We start from the raw sequence: 21,372 nt of genomic DNA, 5'->3' as shown, positions 1-21,372 counted from the left end.
AGGTTGGGAGTTCCAGGTGGACAAAATAGGAGTGAGAGAAAGAAGACAAACAGTCTTGTGTAGCGAGGCAGCGGGAGGAGAGGATGCATGCAGTTAGCAAAATCAGAAGAGCAGTTGGCATGAAAATAACGGTAGAAGATAGCAAGAGATGCAACGTTGTAAAGATGAAAAATATGCTGAAGAAAATTAGTTACAAGAGAAGAGTTGATAAGACGAAAAGTTTTTTTTTTATTTCACCATGTCTAAAAGAGCAGTATGAGTGGAACCCTCCCATACGTGTGAAGCATACTCCATAGATAAATAGATAGATAGATAGATAGAAAGATAAATAGACAGATAGATAAATAGATAGATGGATATTGACTACAAATTCATGAATATAAAAGGTTTGACATACAAATCGAAATTACTTTCATGGTTATAGTAGATCTTAGCTTGAAGTAGTAACATTTATGGTCCATCAACTACAATAAAATAAAATGACCAGTCTAAACGATTGAAAAAACGATGCATGATAATTATAAGATCTCTATAAAATATAAAAAGCTATTAATTGATGACTACTTAACTACTGAATGAAACACAAAGAAGAAAAATCACATCTAAAAGCAAAAGAAATATATACCAATACAAGAAAACAACTAAAAATTACTTGAAAGACCTAACTTAAATGCAGAAACAAATACATAATATCAAATTCCTATAAAATATCCAAACTCATCATACAAAATTATTAAGAAAAATAAAAAAAAAAGAACATCTCAGAAAACCTAACATTTAAAACAATCACACAACACCAATATCATTATAAAACTTAACAATTTCGAAACACATCACACATTCTTCTTAGAAAACAAGAACTAAAAGGAAATGAGTAAAAATTGTAAATTCCTCTAAATACTTAAAGAAACATAAAAAATATAAAAAAATCGAAGGAACAAGAATTAAAAGGAAATGAGTAAAAATCGTAAATTCCTCTAAATATTTTAAGAAACAAAAAAAAAAAAAAAATAGAGGGAAAGACACGAAAAAAAGAGAACACATAAAAAACTCAAGGAACACAATTTACCTTAATAATACATTCAGCGCAGAAACTTAGTATTTTCTCAGATACATCAGCGTAGCCACCATTTCTATACATTCATAATATTATTTACCGCTTCAAAGTCGCAGGCCTTCATCTACTAATAAGAATTGCTGTACGGTGTCAAAGTGAAACCGAGCTCGAATATGCTGTGTGCGAGTACAAGACTCAATTACATGCACCTCGGTCTGCACAGCCCCAAATTAGCACAGTTTTTCCTCCACGGGCAAGCGGCCGTGGCCTGATTTATTCCACCTTCCGGTTTCCATCGCGAGCTCATGACATGACATGAGTCTCGTTATATGTACATCTCTGACCGTATGTCACATGAACTGAGAGAGTAGGATTCGGAGTGGCGAACAGTGTCTGAGCGAGTCTATGGCTCCACCAAAAATCATTAACTTCAGTGTTTATCAAATGTGCGACGTGTCTGTTGGTAGCTATCCTTGTAGCCAGAATCAAGTTAACAGCGTGAGTCCATGGGGTCGTCTGCAAAGTGCTCTTAAGCTAAAGACTTTGGAAAAATTTTCTTTGTGAGTCACAAGCGCACGTAAAAGGAGGGAATCCTAACTCTAAATAACAGAGGTCATTACATGTGGACATGCGTACTCGAAGTAACTCTTTGATTCCCCAATTACATGTTTTGTCCATTGGTCGGAGGTCTGCATTAAACCATGATTCACATCCATATAACACTGATGATAATAACGCTACCTCAAACACTACATTTAACATAGAAAGGTACCTCAAAATATTTTTTTTAGGAAAGAAACATCCTGGCCTGAGCATGTGCAGCAATTGCAAACGTGACTGATCCAGGTACACATATTGACTTCACCAACATACTCTTACCTCCCCCACCGCAAACCGCATGCCATCTGCTGGACCGCCATTAATCACGGAAAATCTAGTTTTGTTTTCGTTGATAATCCTGCCATTGTCTTGACAGAAATTATGCAACAGGGACAGTTTAGTAGCCATGCCGCGACGAGTAGTGGAGAGGAGGACTATGTCATCCATCAACATTAGCACGTAAACCCATGACAAAAACCAATAATAGCCGCTCAAAGTCATTAACTAACAGCAAAAATAGTCGACATGACGTAGGGAATCTTTGCCGCACGCCTACCGTGACCGTTACTATGGCCGTGCCGATAACACTGTGCGTGACGCGGTACGTGGCAACCGGAGCGGCCACCATCACACCACAACCAATACGCACCAGCACGTCCATTAACTTATGCCGTGGCACTCTGTTGTATGCCTGTGCTAAGTCTATAAAAGTTACAAACAATTTTAGTTTTTTTTTTGCTTGCCATATTTGTTAATAGTCGCAGCGCTGCTAAGTGCTCTACGCAGCTTCTGTGTGGCTGGCCACCGGCCTGCTTTTGAAGCGGAGTAAACCACTGCTGTTAACGCATGCATAGCACCATATCATATACCTTAGCTATAGAGTTGATAACATTAATTCTTTTATAATTTCCAGGGACGCTTTTATCACCACGCTTAAAAATATTAACAAGCCTTGCCATACACAATGAGGCAGAATAATGACCGGTAATAAACACAGTATTAAAAAGAGAAGATATAGCTAAATCCATTATATTGGTAACACTTCTAGTACCGCCACAGGCTATCTGGTCCACTCGCCCTGTCTTCCTTCATATCAGTCTTTTTACTTGAGTTTTCACCTCATCTGCTGTAATGTCATCATCGAGCACTGGAATGTATACCTCAGTATTGCAGCTTGAAGGATGTCCACACCTGGAGGGCTTAACAATTCCTCATAATGCACCTTGAACTGGTTATCACTTGGACATTTGTTATTATCAGTCACTTCCACATACCTTCCTTGCCAGTCTATGGAACGCCAAACACGACCATTATCAGGATCACTAAAAAGCCTGTCCCACCTGTCCTGGCTCATATCACACCTGTTTTCTCTTACCTCATTCCTACAGCCATCAGGACATTCATATACACCATCACTGATACGCTCAGCATTTGTATTTTTACAGATTATTTCCGTAAATCTATCACTGTTGAACTTCACTGCTCAGAGTTTTACCTCTGCTTATTCAAAGTAACGACTATGGCGCACAGCGCGATACCCCCGCGGGTCAGCTAGGATAAAACACATACGCATGGAACTTTCAAGAACACAGAAAAAGGGACATGGTCTGAAGGGAGAGAGAGATTCTGAATATTGAAAACAAAAGTGAGTGACTCATTTGAAAAATGCAAGTGTCTAGTTCAGAAATACATTCCATTGCCCTTCTATATGTAAGTTTGCTGGGGAAATGCTTTGTAGGGGTTTTTAGATTATTATGCACCACTAAACATTCCTCACTACATATGACATAATGTCCATAATGACAGCATTATCAGTAGGATGGACGGATAAGCCCCTGTACATAGCTAGCAACTGGGGGAGGGGGACGGTGAGAAAACTGGCAGAGACGAGTCAGAACACCTAACTTTATAGAAGCTGTTTTAGCCAAAGATGAAATGTGAAGTTTCCAGTTCAGATTATAAGTAAAGGACAGACCGAGGATGTTCATTGTAGAAGAGGGGGACAGTTGACTGTTACTGAAAAAAGAGGGAATAGTTGTCTGGAAGGTTGTGTAAAGTTGATGGATAGAGGAACTGAATTTTTGAGGTATTGAACAATACTAAGTTTGCTCTGACCCAATCAGAAATTTTAGAGAGATCAGAAGTCAAGCGTTCTGTGACTTCTCTGCATGAACTGTTTACTTTCTGAAAGGTTGGAAGTCTACGAAAAGACGTTGAAAAGAGCAGGATGGTATCATCAACGTAGAAGTGGGTAGGACAAGAAGGTTTAGAAATAGGTTTAGCAAATCACTGATGAATAACAGGAAGAAAATGGGTAATAGGACAGAACTCCGAGGAAAACTATTGTTAATAGATTTAGGAGAAGGACAATGACCGTCTACCACATAGCAATAGAACGGTCAGAAATTAAACATGAGATGAAGTTATAGAGAAGAGGACAGAAGAAGGTTTCAGCGAACAATAGGAAGGACTCCATAAGGTCCATAAGCCTTCCGAGGACTTACGACAGCGAGGGAATGGAAAACATAACTGCGAGGGATCTTAAATGAGTAGAATAAAGTATGGGTAGCATAAAGTACAATAATTAGATGGTGAAGGAGAGTGAGGAAAAGCCTTGAATCACTCAAGGTAGAGTTTTTAGTAAAGGTATGAGTGAAGAGTTCAGCTTTATAAATAGATGAGATATCAGTGGTGCCTATTAGGTTGAAATAAAGAAGAGAGAGATGAAAAAGCAAAGTTATTGGATATATTTGGATATATTTTCTATCCAAAGTTATTGAATATATATATATATATATATATATATATATATATATATATATATATATATATATATATATATATATATATATATATATATATATATATATATATATATATATATATATATATATTTTTTTTTTTTTTTTCTTTTTTTTTATGTACGAAGGACACTGGCCAAGGGCAACAAAAATCCAATAAAAAAATATGCCCACTGAATTGCCAGTTCCATAATAGGGTCAAAGCAGTGGTCAAAAATTGATGAATAAGTGTCTTGAAACCTCCCTCTTGAAGGAATTCATGTCATAGGAAGGTGGAAATACAGAAGCAGGCAGGGAGTTCCACAGTTTACCAAAGAAAGGGATGAATGATTGAGAATACTGGTTAACTCTTGCGTTAGAGAGTTGGACAGAATAGGGGTGAGAGAAAGAAGAAAGTCTTGTGCAGCAAGGCCGCAGAAGGAGGGGAGGCATGCAGTTAGCAAGATCAGAAGAGCAGTTAGCATGAAAATAGTGGTAGAAGACAGCTAGATATGCAACATTGCGGCGGTGAGAGAGAGGCTGAAGACAGTCAGTTAGAGGACAGGAGTTGATGAGACGAAAAGCTTTTGATTCCACCTTGTCTAGAAGAGCATTATGAGTGGAATCCCTGCAGACATGTGAAGCATACTCCATACATGGACGGATAAGGCCCTTGTACAGAGTTAGCAGCTGGGAGGGTGAGAAAAACTGGCGGAGACGTCCCAGAACACCTAACTTCATAGAAGCTGTTTTAGCTAGAGATGTGATGTGAGCTTTCAGTTCAGATTATAAGTAAAGAACAGACCGAGGATGTTCAGTGTAGAAGAGGGGGACAGTTCATTGTCATTGAAGAAGAGGGGATAGTTGTCTGGAAGGTTGTGTCGAGTTGATAGATGGAAGAATTGAGTTTTTTGAGGCATTGAACAATACCAAGTTTGCTCTGCCCCAATCAGAAATTTTAGAAAGATCAGAAGTCAAGCATTCTGTGGCTTCCCTGCGTGACATGTTTACCTCCTGAAGGGTTGGACATCTGTGAAAAGACGTGGAAAAGTGCAGGATGGTATCATCAGCGTAGGAGTGGAGAGGAGTTTGGCTTAGAAGATCATTAATGAATGATAAGAAGACAGTGGGTGACAGGACAGAACCCTGAGGAACACCACTGTTAATAGATTTAGGAGAAGAACAGTGACCGTCTACCACAGCAGCAATAGAACGGTCAGAAAGAAAACTTGAGATGAAGTTACAGAGAGAAGGATAGAAACCGTAGGAGGGTAGTTTGGAAATCAAAGCTTTGTGCCAGACTCTATCAAAAGCTTTTGATATGTCCAAGGCAACAGCAAAAATTTCACCAAAATCTCTAAAAGAGGATGACCAAGACTCAGTAAGGAAAGCCAGAAGATCACCAGTAGAGCGGCCTTGACGGAACCCATACTGGCGATCAGATAGAAGGTTGTGAAGTGATAGATGTTTAAGAATCTTTCTGTTGAGGATAGATTCAAAAACTTTAGATAGGCAGAAAATTAAAGCAATAGGACGGCAGTTTGAGGGATTGGAAGGGTCACCCTTTTTAGGAACAGGTTGAAAGTAGGCAATTTTCCAGCAAGAAGGAAAGGTAGATGTTGACAGACAGAGCTGAAAGAGTTTGACTGGGCAAGGTGCAAGCACGGAGGCACAATTTCGGAGAACAATAGGAGGGACCCCATCAGGTCCATAAGCCTTCCGAGGGTTTAGGCCAGCGAGGGCATGGAAAACATCATTGCAAAGAATTTTAATAGGTGGCATGAAGTAGTCAGAGGGTGGAGGAGAGGGAGGAACAAGCCCAGAATCATCCAAGGTAGACTTTTTACCAAAGGTTTGAGCGAAGAGTTCAGCTTTAGAAATAGATGTGATAGCACTGGTGCCATCTGGTTGAAATAGAGGAGGGAAAGAAGAAGAAGCAAAGTTATTGTAGATATTTTTGGCTAGATGCCAGAAATCACGAGGGGAGTTAGATCTTGAAAGGTTTTGACATTTTCTGTTAATGAAGGAGTTTTTGGCTAGTTGGAGAACAGACTTGGCATGGTTCTGGGCAGAAATATAAAGTGCATGAGAACTGACCTGACCGTGTTGGAGATACACCCAACATTCTTGACCTTTTCCTGACCTCTAATCCTTCTGCTTCTGCTGTCACCCTTTCTTCTCCGTTGTGCTCCTCCGATCACAATCTCATATCTTTATCTTGTCCTATCGCTCCAATCCTTCCTCAGGATCCCCCTAAGCGAAGGTGCCTCTGGCGTTTTGCCTCTGCTAGTTGGGGGGACCTGAGGAGGTATTTTGCTGATTTTCCTTGGAATGACTACTGCTTGTGTGTCAGAGTGCCGTCTTTGTGTGCTGAGCGCATAACAGAAGTAATAGTGTCTGGCATGGAGGCATACATTCCTCACTCTTTTTCTCGTCCTAAACCTTCTAAACTTTGGTTTAACACAGCTTGTTCTCGTGCTATACATAATAGAGAGGTGGCGCACAAAAGGTACTTCAGCTTTCCATCATCAGAATGTCATGCACTTTTATATTTCTGCCGGGAACCATGTCAAGTCTGTTCTCCAACTAGCCAAAAACTCCTTCATTAACAGAAAGTGTCAAAATCTTTCAAAATCTAACTCCCCGCGTGACTTCTGGCACCTAGGCAAAAACATCTTTAATAACTTTGTTTCTTCTTTCCCTCCTTTATTAATTTTAACCAGATGGTAACACTGCTATCACATCTCTAAAACTGAACTCCCCTCTCAAACCTTTGCTAAAAACTCTACCTTGGACGATTCAGGCCTTGTTACTCCCTCTCTTTCACCCTTTGACTACTTCATTCTACCTATTAAAATTCTTCACAATGATGTTTTCCATGCCTTCGCTGGCCTAAACCCTCGGTAACCTTATGGATATGATGTGGTCCCTCCTATTTTTTTCTCTGAAACAGCGCCTCTGTTTCTTGCACTTTGCCTAGCTGAACTCTTTCAACTGTTAGCATCAACGTTTCCTTCTTGCTGGAAATTTGCCTACATGCAGCCTGTTCCTAAAAAGGAGGACCGTTCTAATTCCTCAAACTTCCATCCTATTGCTTTAATTTCCTGCTTATCTAGAGTGTTTTAGTCTGCCCTCAACAGGAAGATTCTTAAACATCTATCACTTCACAACCTTCTATTTGATCGCCTGCATGGGTTCCGTCAAGGCCGCTCTACTGGTGATCGTCGGGCTTTCTTTACTGAGTTTTGGCCATCCTCTTTTAGAGATTTATGGTGAAAGTTTTGCTGTTGCCATAGACATAAGAAAAGCTTTTGATGGAGTCTGGCACAAAACTTTGATTTCCAAACCACCCTCCTACAGGTTCTATCCTTCTCTCTGTAACTTGTACTCAAGAGTCCTTTCTGCACCCATCCCCCCTAAAGTGGGAACCGCCTTGTCGTGGGGAGAGGGGCTTGCATGTCCCTATAACCTGGCGAGTGAGGCTATAGCGGGCTTTGGCTCGTACACTACCTTTCTCAGGTTCCTTTCTCCCTTGGTACCTGAAGCCAATTTATTTTTATAGTATACATATCGGTAAATGTAAAAACTTCTCTGGTCCTCGATGGGGGGTCACCCAGGCCCTCGAGACGTCACTCTCTGGTCGTGATGGTGTTGTGCAGCGGGAACTTGCACTCCCCATGCTGTTGCTTTCTAATATGAAAGATGCTTTGGGTCAGTTGTTGAGTCCTGCCTTGGCACTCTCATGATCATTAATGTCTATGCCTCCATGTCATACCGTGCTATTCACTTAGTTCAACCTTTCAGAACAGTTCTCCGTATCCATCTCAGATATGATGGTGATTGTCTCTCTAATCGGTGTTACGTTACATTTACATCAGACGGTGTTGCCAAAGCTGCACTTGAGGCAATAAATACTTTTCTCGCCTTCGACGTTATCGTGGGAACGACCACTGTTTGGAGGCTTTTCGACGAGCGAGTGCCTCTGCTCGCCTCATCTTGATGATATATATATATATATATATATATATATATATATATATATATATATATATATATATATATATATATATAGAGAGAGAGAGAGAGAGAGAGAGAGAGAGAGAGAGAGAGAGATTATAGGGAATTAACGTTAGTGCCTTGCTCAGTAACGTTAATTTAACCTAATCATTAATCTTACTGTTCAAAAATTCTCTTGCCCAATAACGTTAACTGCCTATTATCCCTAATCAGCACGATATATATATATATATATATATATATATATATATATATATATATATATATATATATATATATATATATATATATATCCCGTGACCGGGAATCGAACCCTGGCTTTCTTGGTTGTGAGCCGAGCGCACTGACTACTACACTACGCGGTGTCGTGTGTGTGTGTGTGTGTGTATTATATATATATATATATATATATATATATATATATATATATATATATATATATATATATATATATATATATATATATATATATATATATATATATATATATATATATATATATATATATATATATATATATATATATATATATATATATCTGATACACACACACACACACACACACGAGACACCGTGTAGTGGTCAGCACGCTCGGCTCACAACCAAGAAGGCCCGGGTTTGAATCCCGGTCACGGCGAGGCAAATGGACGAGCCTCTTAATGTGTGATCCTTGTTCACCTAGCAACAAGTAGGTACGGGATATAACCCGAGGAGTTGTGACCTCGCTGTCCCGGTGCGTGGTGTGTAAGTTGTCTCAGTCCTATCCAAAGATCAGTCACTATGAGCTCTGAGCTCTTTCCATAGGGTAACGGCTGGCTGGGTGGCCAGCAGACGACAGTAGGTGAATCACACACACACATTCATATATATATATATATATATATTATGGTAATTATATTTGGTAATGTTCATATATATATATATATATATATATATATATATATATATATATATATATATATATATATATATATATATATATATATATATATATATATGAATGTGTGAGTGTGTGCGTGTGTGATTCACCTACTGTCGTCTGCTGGCCACCCAGCCAGCCGTTACCCTACGGAATGAGCTTCAGATTGTCTCACCTGAAGATCTGCCACCCCGAGTGCGGCTGGGGTGGCGGATCTTCAGATGATCATATATATATATATATATATATATATATATATATATATATATATATATATATATATATATATATATATATATATATATATATATATATATAACATTACCAAATATAATTGAAGAATGTAATTACCATAATATATATATATATATATATATATATATATATATATATATATATATATATATATATATATATATATATATATATATATATATATATATGATCATCTGAAGATCCGCCACCCCAGCCGCACTCGGGGTGGCAGATCTTCAGGTGAGACAATCTGGGGTGGCGGATCTTCAGGTGATCCCATACTCTTAATGAAGTAAACTTTTTTCTGCATTTTTTATATCCACTCAGTTTTTTAATGCATTCATGTTGTAACCTAACCTAACCTAACCAAGTGAGAGAGTCTGGGGTGGCGGATCTTCAGGTGAGACAATCTGGGGTGGCGGATCTTCAGGTGATCCCTGTGGGATGGCGGATCTTCAGGTGATCCTATATATATTTCAAACCAGTTTTAACAATATATACTAAGATTACGCCATTACAAGCGTAGTGTGGCGGTTTGTTTTTGTAATGCGTCACACTTCCCCTAATTACTGCTATTACTACTACTAAACCATCATCAATCCTTTAGGCATGCTGGGGAGGCACCGCCATCATATCGAAGAAGCACCGACACTTGTTGCAGGGCATCCACAGGTGAGCACCACTCCTGTGTCGCTTATCATTCCTCCTTTCTGCGAGAACACCAAACAAGAAGGAAACTATATTCTTTAGATATGCTGTAATTATTGTTACCCGCCTAGTCTTTTTCTTTTTTAATGCTGTTTAACAATTCACTCTAAGGTGGGCAGAGGTATTACTCCTGCTGTGAAATGATAATGAAAAGAGCAAATGATATATATATATATATATATATATATATATATATATATATATATATATATATATATATATATATATATATATATATATATATATATATATATATATATATATATATATATATATATATATATATATATATATATATATATATATATATATATATATATATATATATATATATATATATATATATATATATATATATATATATATATATATATATATATATATATATATATATATATATATATATATATATATATATATATATATATATATATATATATATATATATATATATATATATATATATATAATCTGGCAACTCGCCGAGAAAATAACAACATGGCAACTTAGGTTATTCCCCCCTTGTGTTTTTGAAAGCACAGAATAAGTATTTGACATATAAAATTAAGGAATGTTTATCTTTTGTGATCGCTCCTCGCTTCGGCTGACAAAACGGCTGTGTTTGTTGTAAACAAAGTGTTCTACTGAGAATTGTGTTGCCTGGAAAATATACAGGCTATAATTACTCGTACATAATAAGAATGTTTGAGTTTTACTGGAATGGTGAAATTAATAGAAAAAATAATTCATATAACTATTTTGAGTAATAAGACTGTGAGTACCTTGGTGAAAAAATGGAGGGATGGGGAACGCTACGATGTGCCTCACCACAAATATGGTGATGGGCCGCCCCAAAATGTTTGTCTTTTCATTTGTTTTGATGAGCTGAGGATTTACCTTTATCTGTCTCTTGATATCATGCAAGGTGGTGTCAAACATTTTGGGGCGGTCCACCACCATGTTTGTAGTGAGGAACATCCTGGCGTCCCTCACTGCTCCATTTCTTCACTAATGCACACAGTCTCTCTCTCTCTCTCTCTCTCTCTCTCTCTCCCTCTCTGTGTGTGTGTGTATATATATATATATATATGTATATGTATATATATATATATATATATATATATATATATATATATATATATATATATATATATATATATATATATATATATATATGTGTGTGTGTGTGTATGTATATATCAGCATACCAGTTAACATAAAAATAGTGGTGGAAGCCAGCTAGAGATGCAACATTGCGGGGATGAGAAAGAGGCTGAAGACAGTCAGTTAGAGGAAAGAGTTGATGAGACGAAAAGCTTTTGATTCCACCTTGTCTAGAAGAGCGGTATGAATGGAATCCCCCAGACATATGAAGCATACTTCATACATGGACGGATAAGACCCTTGTACAGAGTTATCAGCTGGGAGGGAGGGGGTGAGAAAAACTGGCAGAGACGTCTTAGAACACCCAACTTCATAGAAGCTGTTTTAGCATCTATAAGGGTGATATGTGAAGTTTCCAGTTTAGATTATAAGTAAATGACAGACCGAGGATGTTCAGTGTAGAAGAGGGGGGCAGTTGAGTGTCACTGAAGAAGAGGAGATAGTTGTCTGGATGGTTATGTCGAGTTTATAGATGGGGGAATTGAGTTTTTGAGGCATTAAACAATACTAAGTTTGCTCTGCCCCAATCAGAAATTTTAGAAAGATCAAAAGTCAGCCGTTCTGTGGCTTCCTTGCGTGAAATGAACGTCTACAAGAAGACGTTGAAAAGTGCAGGGTAGTATCATCAGTGTAAGAGTGGATAGGACAAGAAATTTGGTTTAGAAGGTCATTGATGAATAATAAGAAGAGAATGGGTGATAGGATAGAACCCTGAGGAACACCACTGTTAATAGATTTAGAAGAACAGCAATAGAACGGTCAGAAAGGAAACTTGAGATGAAGTTACAGAGAGAAGGATAGAAGCCATAGGAGGGTAGTTTGAAAATCAAAGCTTTGTGCCAGACTCAATCAAAAGCTTTTGATATATCCAAGGCAACAGCAAAAGTTTCACCAAAATCTCTAAAATGGGATGACCAAGACTTAGTAACGAAAGCCAGATCAGCAGTAGAGCGGCTATAATGATCGCCATAATGGCGATCAGATAGAAAGAAGGTTGTGAAGTGATAGATGTTTAAGAATCTTCCTGTTGAGGATAGATTCAAAACTTTAGATAAGCAGGAAATTAAAGCAATAGAACGGTAGTTTGAGGGATTAGAACGGTCACCCTTTTTTGGAACAGGGTGAATGTAGGCAAACTTCTAGCAAGAAGGAAAGGTAGATGTTGACAGACAGATTCGAAAGAGTTTGATTAGGCAAGGTGCAAGCACGAAGGCACAGTTTCCGAGAACAATAGGAGGGACACCATCAGGTCCATAAGCCTTCCGAGGGTTTAGGCCAGCGAGGGCATGGAAAACATAAATGCGAAGAATTTTAATAGTTAACATGAAGTAGTCAGAGGGTGGAGAAGATGGAGGAACAAGCCTTGAATCGTCCAAGGTAGAGTTTTTAGCAAAGGTCTGAGCGAAGAGTTCAGCTTTAGAGATAGATGTGATAGCAGTGGTGCCATCTGGTTGAAATAAAGGAGGGAAAGAAGAAGAAGAAGAAGCAAAGTTATTAGAGATATTTTTGGCTAGATGCCAGAAGTCATGACGGGAGTTAGATCTTGAAAGATTTTGACACTTTCTGTCAATGAAGGAGTTTTTGGCTAGTTAGAGAACAGACTTGTCATGGTTCCGGGCAGAAATATAACGTGCATGAGATCCTGGTGATGGAAGGCTTAAGTACCTTTTATGGACCCGTATATCGAGTGAATTCCAGTAGGAATGTTTTCTTTAAATTTAAAGAAAAGCCAATAGTAAAGTTATCAGTGAAGATGAAGTTGAATTTAGTGACAGGATATTATGTTGTAAGTATGGTACTAAGTCTTTTTAATAGTATAACTAAGGTGGCTGTAGTAAGATAATCTTATTTATTTTTTTATGTGTCATCTGGATGTCATTAGGGGAAGGTTTAATGAATTTACTATCTAGGAAGTCACAGATAATATTAATGATGATGTTTAGCGGAAATCCGTTATATATGAAAGTCCTTATATATATATATATATATATATATATATATATATATATATATATATATATATATATATATATATATATATATATATATATATATATATATATATATATACTCGTATATATATATATATATATATATATATATATATATTGGGATGACCAACTACAGCTCCTTTCACAGCTGCCACTGACTCGGGTCAGCTTGTCTTGTTCCTATGCTACATTCCTCACAGCCTAGTGTAGGGCATAAACACGACGAATTCAGGCACCTACTGATCGCCAACCTATATCACTCAAAAGGCCGCCAATGTTTAACCCACCATCAGGAAAGGGAGCAAACGCCAACTTAGTCCCCCAAGCTGCTTGGGAGTATAGACAGTATAGACAACAAAGATTGAGACATAATACTCTTATGGACTACCGCACATCAGTAACAAAAACCAACCACATAAGAATATTATACCCTCTGGCCAGAGAAAACCCTATCTACAATCTTCCAGAAGACAGATTCGTCCCCTGCAAACACTGGTGGAAATCCAGGAAGAAACTAGAGGCACACATCACATAAACACAAAACTCACAATAGTGCCTTGCGCTTCAGCAGGAGAAAGGAGAAAAGACAATGTCTGCTCTTATAAAAATCTTGGCACAAACACAACGGATTACCAGACAACACCGAACTGCGTGCAGAGTCATACTCCCCACAACATAAGTAACAGGAAGTAGAGCCACACATGTTCTTTCGCTCAATATCTGGCTTCTCCCAGATCCAGGCCTTCTGTAGGGCCCAAACAATACCCAATATAATAAGGTGTATGAATATCCCTACCCATTGGTATAAGCTCAATATGCCCTCCCTATTCGTGCTTTAAAACTCCTCTCTTAGCTGTGTGTCAGACCCCTCCGATATCCCGCTTGTTATTAAGGGGAGAGAGCATTGAGAACAGCCATTAAACTCTGGTGAGTGGTGACGCAGACCGGAAGATTAGTGGAGGACTGGGAGCTGAAGGTTCAGCCCCACGCCCCGCTTCCACTCAAGCTCATCATATCTAACTCTCCCTCAAATTAAACACTATATTGTAAAATTTATAGGGGTTTTATTTGGAGGGCTGGGTAAAACAACTGACTATCCTATGGGAGAGGGAGCAATTCTTCTACTTTATTTTCTGCTGAATACAACTCTCAGAAAGGAAGGGAAGTAGGGGAAATTAAATAGGGAAAGATAATTTGAAACTTATACAAAATTTACGGTAAAACAGCGCGCCTCGACTCATCTATGTATTCTCTCTCTCTCTCTCTCTCTCTCTCTCTCTCTCTCTCTCTCTCTCTTCATCTTTCTTCTTAATTCTCTGCTCTCTGTGCCGCTGTACATAACAATATATATATATATATATATATATATATATATATATATATATATATATATATATATATATATATATATATATATATATATATATATATATATATATTAACTTTTTTTTAGAGCTGACTCGGTGGCTTGGAATCCTCACAAAATGCTTGGTGTGCCGCTGCAATGCTCTCCCTTCTTGATGCGACACAAGGTGACTCTAAACACTGGCAAGACCAGGTTAAGTACTCTGTCCATTCTACCGCTATGTTTACTATAACAGTCAACTGGGGCTTCCTGTTGTGCCTCATTTTCAACATCTGAACGATTTCTTTGCCCTTTATTTTCCATTTCTCAAAGTGATGCTGCATAATTATTTCATTAACTTATAAATATATATATATATATATATATATATATATATATATATATATATATATATATATATATATATATATATATATATATATATATATATATATATATATATATATATATTTTTTTTTTTCTTTTGCAGTCGCTATCAAAAGTCACTGAGCATATTGTTCAAAGAGTTGTGTCCATCTACAGGGGCTGTTGCATGAGTGTAATGCTGCGAACGCCACCTATCTCTTCCAACAAGACAAGTTCTATGATGTGAGTTATGATACTGGCGACAAGAGCATTCAGTGTGGCCGAAAGGTGGACGCCTTCAAACTATACTTCCTTCTAACTTGTCACGGCATGGACGAAATGGAGAGGCGGGTGGATGCTGCCTTCAAAGCTGCAGAGTGAGTGGGAGGAGCAGCAAGAACATTAGTAACATTGCCATATATATATATATATATATATATATATATATATATATATATATATATATATATATATATATATATATATATATATATATATATATATATATATATATATATATATATATATATATATATATATATATATATATATATATATATATATATATATATATATATATATATATATATATATATATATATATATATATATATATATATATATATATATATATATATATATATATATATGATACATTTTAAAAAAATAATAAATAAAAACACTAACTCATAGGGGCACGACAACCTAAATAATGCGTGTGTGTGTGTGTGTGTGTGTGTGTGTGTGTGTGTGTGTGTGTGTGTGTGTGTGTGTGTGTGTGTGTGTGTGTGTGTGTGTGAAATATTGAATCCACCATTGGTTTTCTATCGTGGACAGATACTTGGCAACCCAGGTGGCACAGCGGTCCGAGTTTCGCCCCGTGTTGGGGGCCGCACAGGGTACCAATACTTGCTTTTGGTATATTCCCCCAAGCCTCCGCCAGCAGCAAGAGAACGCCGAGTGGTGGCAGAAGGTGGCGAAGGTGAGGTGAGGTGTGTTTGTGTGTGTGTGTATATATATATATATATATATATATATATATATATATATATATATATATATATATATATATATATATATATATATATATATATATATATATATATATATATATATATATAATCTGTATTGTTACAACCCAGGTTCAGCCTCTCTTAGAGCTGGTACTAACTCATGTCAGCTTCCCTCAGCTACTCGTATCTCTTATGTAGCTTAGTGCAGTGCGAAAATGCATGTATACAGGGTCCTTCTGGTGTCCTGTAACGACTGAACAAATAAAGTTGTCAACCTGTTTCACCCACCTACAGCTAAGGGAGCACTACAACTGCAAAATAACCACTAACCTGCAATGTATCTCGATATCTTCTGGCTCCAAAGTTCCCAGCAGAGCTTCTAGAACCAGTCGCATTTAACAGCACAAAACACTAAGGATATGTGAATACTACAGTCAACAGACAAAAAAGAAGCCAGCTAGTCGCTTCCAGGTATGCCAGGACACCCGGCCAGCGCAAAGCAGTCTGTGTCAAACGATATCTATTCAAATTACACAAGCACGACAACCACAGGGAGGCTCCTGGAAACGCTGAACCTACCTATATCGGCAGGGGCATACTGCCTTGAATACTCAAATAATATCTTATCAAACAAAAGTCCTCTAACATATATATTCCCACTGGGCCTTCTTGATTTGTGACATTGTCCTGGCCTGGCTGAACACCGACTGATAAATGAGGCAGCCGTGCACCCAAACGCCGTGTCTGTCACAGACGAGCTTGCTTTACAAAGACGACTATCTTGCAAAATATTATAGTGGGCTAACTACAGGGACTGGGTCAAAACAAGTCACTCTGTGTGGTAAAGCATCTTTTCCTCTACATACTCTTGAAATTTCAACACTCAAAAAGAAAGAAGGTTGAGGTAAATTAAATGAGGAAGACTAACTTTAAATTTACACAAAGGTTACGGTAACCCTGCCGCCTGGGTCAGTATGCAGAATATTTGTATAAGCTCTCTTAAAGCCACTCATAACTTCAAAATCTAGACTTGTGAGACATGCAGAGAAGCTCACAAGGCGACTCCAGACTGTGAGCTGAGTGATTTATGAGCCTCTCATAAGAAGGCGCTACGCAGTGAATCTTCTGCTACTAATAGCGCTAACGTTTGATTGAAAACACTCCTATCACAATAATGATATGGTGGTATGCTGTTATGATTTTAAAGTGAAAAATAGAAGTTTTATTAACGTAGTAATTATGGAAATGAGAATCTATCAATATATCATACCTCAAAAAGAATGTGTGGATTTACTTTTGGCGGCAGACACTGCCCACCTGCTCAGAACACAGGTCACAAGAAGAAGAAGAAGTCTACTGAGTGCCAACAAGTAGTACCAATAAACCTTGCCAGCAAGGAGCCAGCCCTGCAGTTGCTTAATACTATTTACTTAAACATTATTCTGATAGCAACACCTTATTTTGAGAGTACAGGTTTAGATATGTGGTCTGCCAAATCGCTCAACCCAATGAATCCCCGCTCTTTTTTCACTCTAACCCATTTCAGTAATGATATCAAACCAAACCTAGTAACACCTAATCTAACTCAACTACTTGGACATGTTAGTTTCGTTGATTAATGTTTGATTAGCTCTAATTGCGTGAGGCCTTGCGCCGCGCTGCTTCTGATGTAGGTTCACTGGGTCTACCCAGTTCTCGGGGTCCCGCATGCGTGAACAGTGTGCTAGACGTACGATTCGAGTGAATATACATCGGTCTCACCTTCACTCCCTTGTAATGGCCATTAAATTCTAACAAAACCTTGAATTAAAGTTCTTCAAGAAAAATCTAACCAAACCTAACCGAAATGTTTCGGCGCTGTGGTACCAAGAGTTGTTACTCCTCTGCCATCATCACTGTGAATAGCTCATAAACTTCTTAACCCTTACACTGCCGGATTGTTTTTCAAAGCATGTAAACATAAGCGGTATTTTTATTTTCGTTATTAGGAATTTTACTAGAATTCCATTCTTGCCAAAAGGAAGAAGAAGTTGGGTTTAGGAAGGGGGATAAAAACCCAGGGAGGAGTTAGGATTCTTTTAATCTCTAACGTTTCGGCTGAATAGCCATCCTCAGAGAGACTGATTTACATGAGTGAAAACACATTATTTATAACAACATACAAAATTTTCTCATTTGACATTCGTACAGAGTATTGCCATCCTGGCGTGTACCTCACCTAATTTTATTTCCTAGTCAGGTGGCATTATCCGCCTACGTGACGAGCCTTTACTGCAGGGGATTTTCCTTGTACCTGACCTGAGGGCCAATCTGGCGGAATTACCCGCCCCACCTTCTCTGTGGTTAATGACTTCCCTAGTTGTTATGAGGCTGCCTCTATAGCTTTTCTCATTCTTTTCTTCAATCCAACTTTAGTTTCTTTAGCCTCTTCCCATTTTGGTAGGTGTTTACATTTGTCTATGTGCAATACAAGGGAGTTTGATGTGTTGTGTTTTAAAACATCTTTCCTATGCTCTGCTATTCTTGTTTTAAGTCCCCTGCCTGTTTCTCCTATGTACTGCTTTGTACAACCTTTGCATGGTATGCTGTACACTACGCTGTTATTATTAACAAGTCCGGTCTCTTTAGTCCTCGTTAGCTCCCCAATTTTCTCTCCCGCTAATGTTGCTATTTTTAATCCTGTTTTAGACAAATATTTATTAATTATGGAAGCCTTGTCCGAATTTGGTACACATATATACCTCTCTCTTTCGCTGGTCGTACAGGGATCTTTATTCTCTTTGTTTTCAGTTGTTATTTTCTTTGCCTTATTCTTAAGCCTAACAAGGAGCCCTTCAGGATAACCCAGCTTTTTGAAAGTTGATATGATGTATCGTATTTCTTGCTCTAGGAAGTTTTTGCTGCAAATTCTGAACGCTCTTAAGTAAAAACCAATAATCACACCAGATTTGACTCTCATGCTGTGGGCTGAAAGGTAGTGAATGAAATCGTCCTTATTGGTGGGTTTTCTGTAAACAGAAAAACTGACTCCTTCTTCTTCCCTCCAGATTACCGTATCTAGGAAAGGTAATCTATTGTCTTGTTCCTCTTCCAGCGTAAATTGGATATCCTTATGGACTTTGTTAAGCAATGTTAACTTATTATTTATATTCGTGCCCTTTGGGACTATAACTAGCACATCATCAACATACCTAAGCCATGTTGAGCCTCTACCCATTATTCTTATAAAGTTATCAGTCTCTAAAGTTTCCATATACAAATATGCCATAACAGCACTTAGAGGGGATCCCATGGCCAGTCCCTTATGTTGTGAGTACTCTCGTCCCTCGAAAGTGAAGGCACCAAATTTAACACAAAGCTCAACTAGATTGATGTAGTCCTCCCTCGGGATCGGTAAATTTTCTTCGTTGATGTCTCCAGATGCCCTTTTTACCGCTTCTATCGCTCCTTCCACGGGGACGTTGGTGAATAAGGACTTCACCTGCGTAACTCCGCGGACCTTATACAACGACTCAACTCGGTGAATTTCCGCAACAAGAAGATGGCGAGCTTCGACGTGAAGTCCTTATTCACCAACGTCCCCGTGGAAGGAGCGATAGGGTAGATAGAGCGACGAGAGTACTCACAACATAAGGGAATAAGAATAAGAATAAGAATAAGGCAAAGAAAATAACAACTGAAAACAAAGAGAATAAAGATCCCTGTACGACCAGCGAAAGAGAGAGGTATATATGTGTACCAAATTCGGACAAGGTTTCCATAATTAATAAATATTTGTCTAAAACAGGATTAAAAATAGCAACATTAGCGGGAGAGAAAATTGGAGAGCTAACGAGGACTAAAGAGACCGGACTTGTTAATAATAACAGCGTAGTGTATAGCATACCATGCAAAGGTTGTACAAAGCAGTACATAGGAGAAACAGGCAGGGGACTTAAAACAAGAATAGCAGAGCATAGGAAAGATGTTTTAAAACACAACACATCAAACTCCCTTGTATTGCACATAGACAAATGTAAACACCTACCAAAATGGGAAGAGGCTAAAGAAACTAAAGTTGGATTGAAGAAAAGAATGAGAAAAGCTATAGAGGCAGCCTCATAACAACTAGGGAAGTCATTAACCACAGAGAAGGTGGGGCGGGTAATTCCGCCAGATTGGCCATCAGGTCAGGTACAAGGAAAATCCCCTGCAGTAAAGGCTCGTCACGTAGGCGGATAATGCCACCTGACTAGGAAATAAAATTAGGTGAGGTACACGCCAGGATGGCAATACTCTGTACGAATGTCAAATGAGAAAATTTTGTATGTTGTTATAAATAGTGTGTTTTCACTCATGTAAATCAGTCTCTCTGAGGATGGCTATTCAGCCGAAACGTTAGAGATTAAAAGAATCCTAACTCCTCCCTGGGTTTTTATCCACCTTCCTAAACCCAACTACTTGTCAACATGAACAGTTCACAGAAGAATAAGAAGCAGAATAATAAGAGCATATAGAAGACTGAGACATAATAATGATAATAATAACTAGTAAGAATCAGAATAGCGACAATAATACAAATAAAAATAAAGTAATAAGAAGGATAAAAGACGAAGCATAATAATGTTAATAATAATAGCATCAACAACAACAGCAAGAAAAAGAAGAATAAGAGAAGACTAAGAAAATATTTGACAATAATAATATCAGAAAAACACACAATAATGCGTGTGCGTGTGTGAGTGTGTGTGTGTGTGTGTGTGTGTGTGTGTGTGTGTGTGTGTGTGTGTGTGTGTGTGTGTGTGTGTGCGTGTCATCGTGGCGCGTGCTCGGCTATCGGCGACAGGTTACACATTTGAAAAGTTTTCTAAACGAAGTTTTAGAAGAGTAGAAACATAGTAATAATAATAAAAAAAGATAATAGTAATAATAAAAACAAGATAATAATAATAATAATAATAATAATAATAATAATAATAATAATAATAATAATAATAATATTGACAATCATAACTAATAATAATACTCGCGTGTGTGTGTCTGTGTGTGTGTGTGTGTGTGTGTGTGTGTGTGTATGTGTGTGTGTGTGTGTGTGAGTCGTCGGTGCGCGGGGTAGGCAATCAGCAATGCATTTGACATTTGAAAAGTTTTCTCAACGGCATTTTACAAATCATCTAA

General features: G+C 37.9%; 1 protein-coding gene across 3 annotated transcripts in view; it reads left to right on the top strand.

Annotated features, from left to right (window-relative positions):
- LOC135111532 (acidic amino acid decarboxylase GADL1-like) overlaps positions 1 to 21,372 on the top strand; it is a 104,066-nt gene that overhangs the window by 50,864 nt on the left and 31,830 nt on the right. For all 3 annotated transcript variants that reach the window (XM_064024940.1, XM_064024942.1, XM_064024939.1), the window contains 4 exons: positions 10,236 to 10,300; positions 14,945 to 15,023; positions 15,380 to 15,579; positions 16,040 to 16,184. In XM_064024940.1, coding sequence (XP_063881010.1) covers positions 10,236 to 10,300; positions 14,945 to 15,023; positions 15,380 to 15,579; positions 16,040 to 16,184 — 489 coding nt within the window. The remainder of the gene's footprint in view (positions 1 to 10,235; positions 10,301 to 14,944; positions 15,024 to 15,379; positions 15,580 to 16,039; positions 16,185 to 21,372) is intronic.

This window comes from Scylla paramamosain, chromosome 22 (assembly GCF_035594125.1).
Source record: "Scylla paramamosain isolate STU-SP2022 chromosome 22, ASM3559412v1, whole genome shotgun sequence".
NCBI lineage: Eukaryota > Metazoa > Arthropoda > Malacostraca > Decapoda > Portunidae > Scylla > Scylla paramamosain.
The sequence above is the reverse complement of the archived record's forward strand: the minus strand, read 5'-3'. Positions and strand labels throughout refer to the sequence as shown.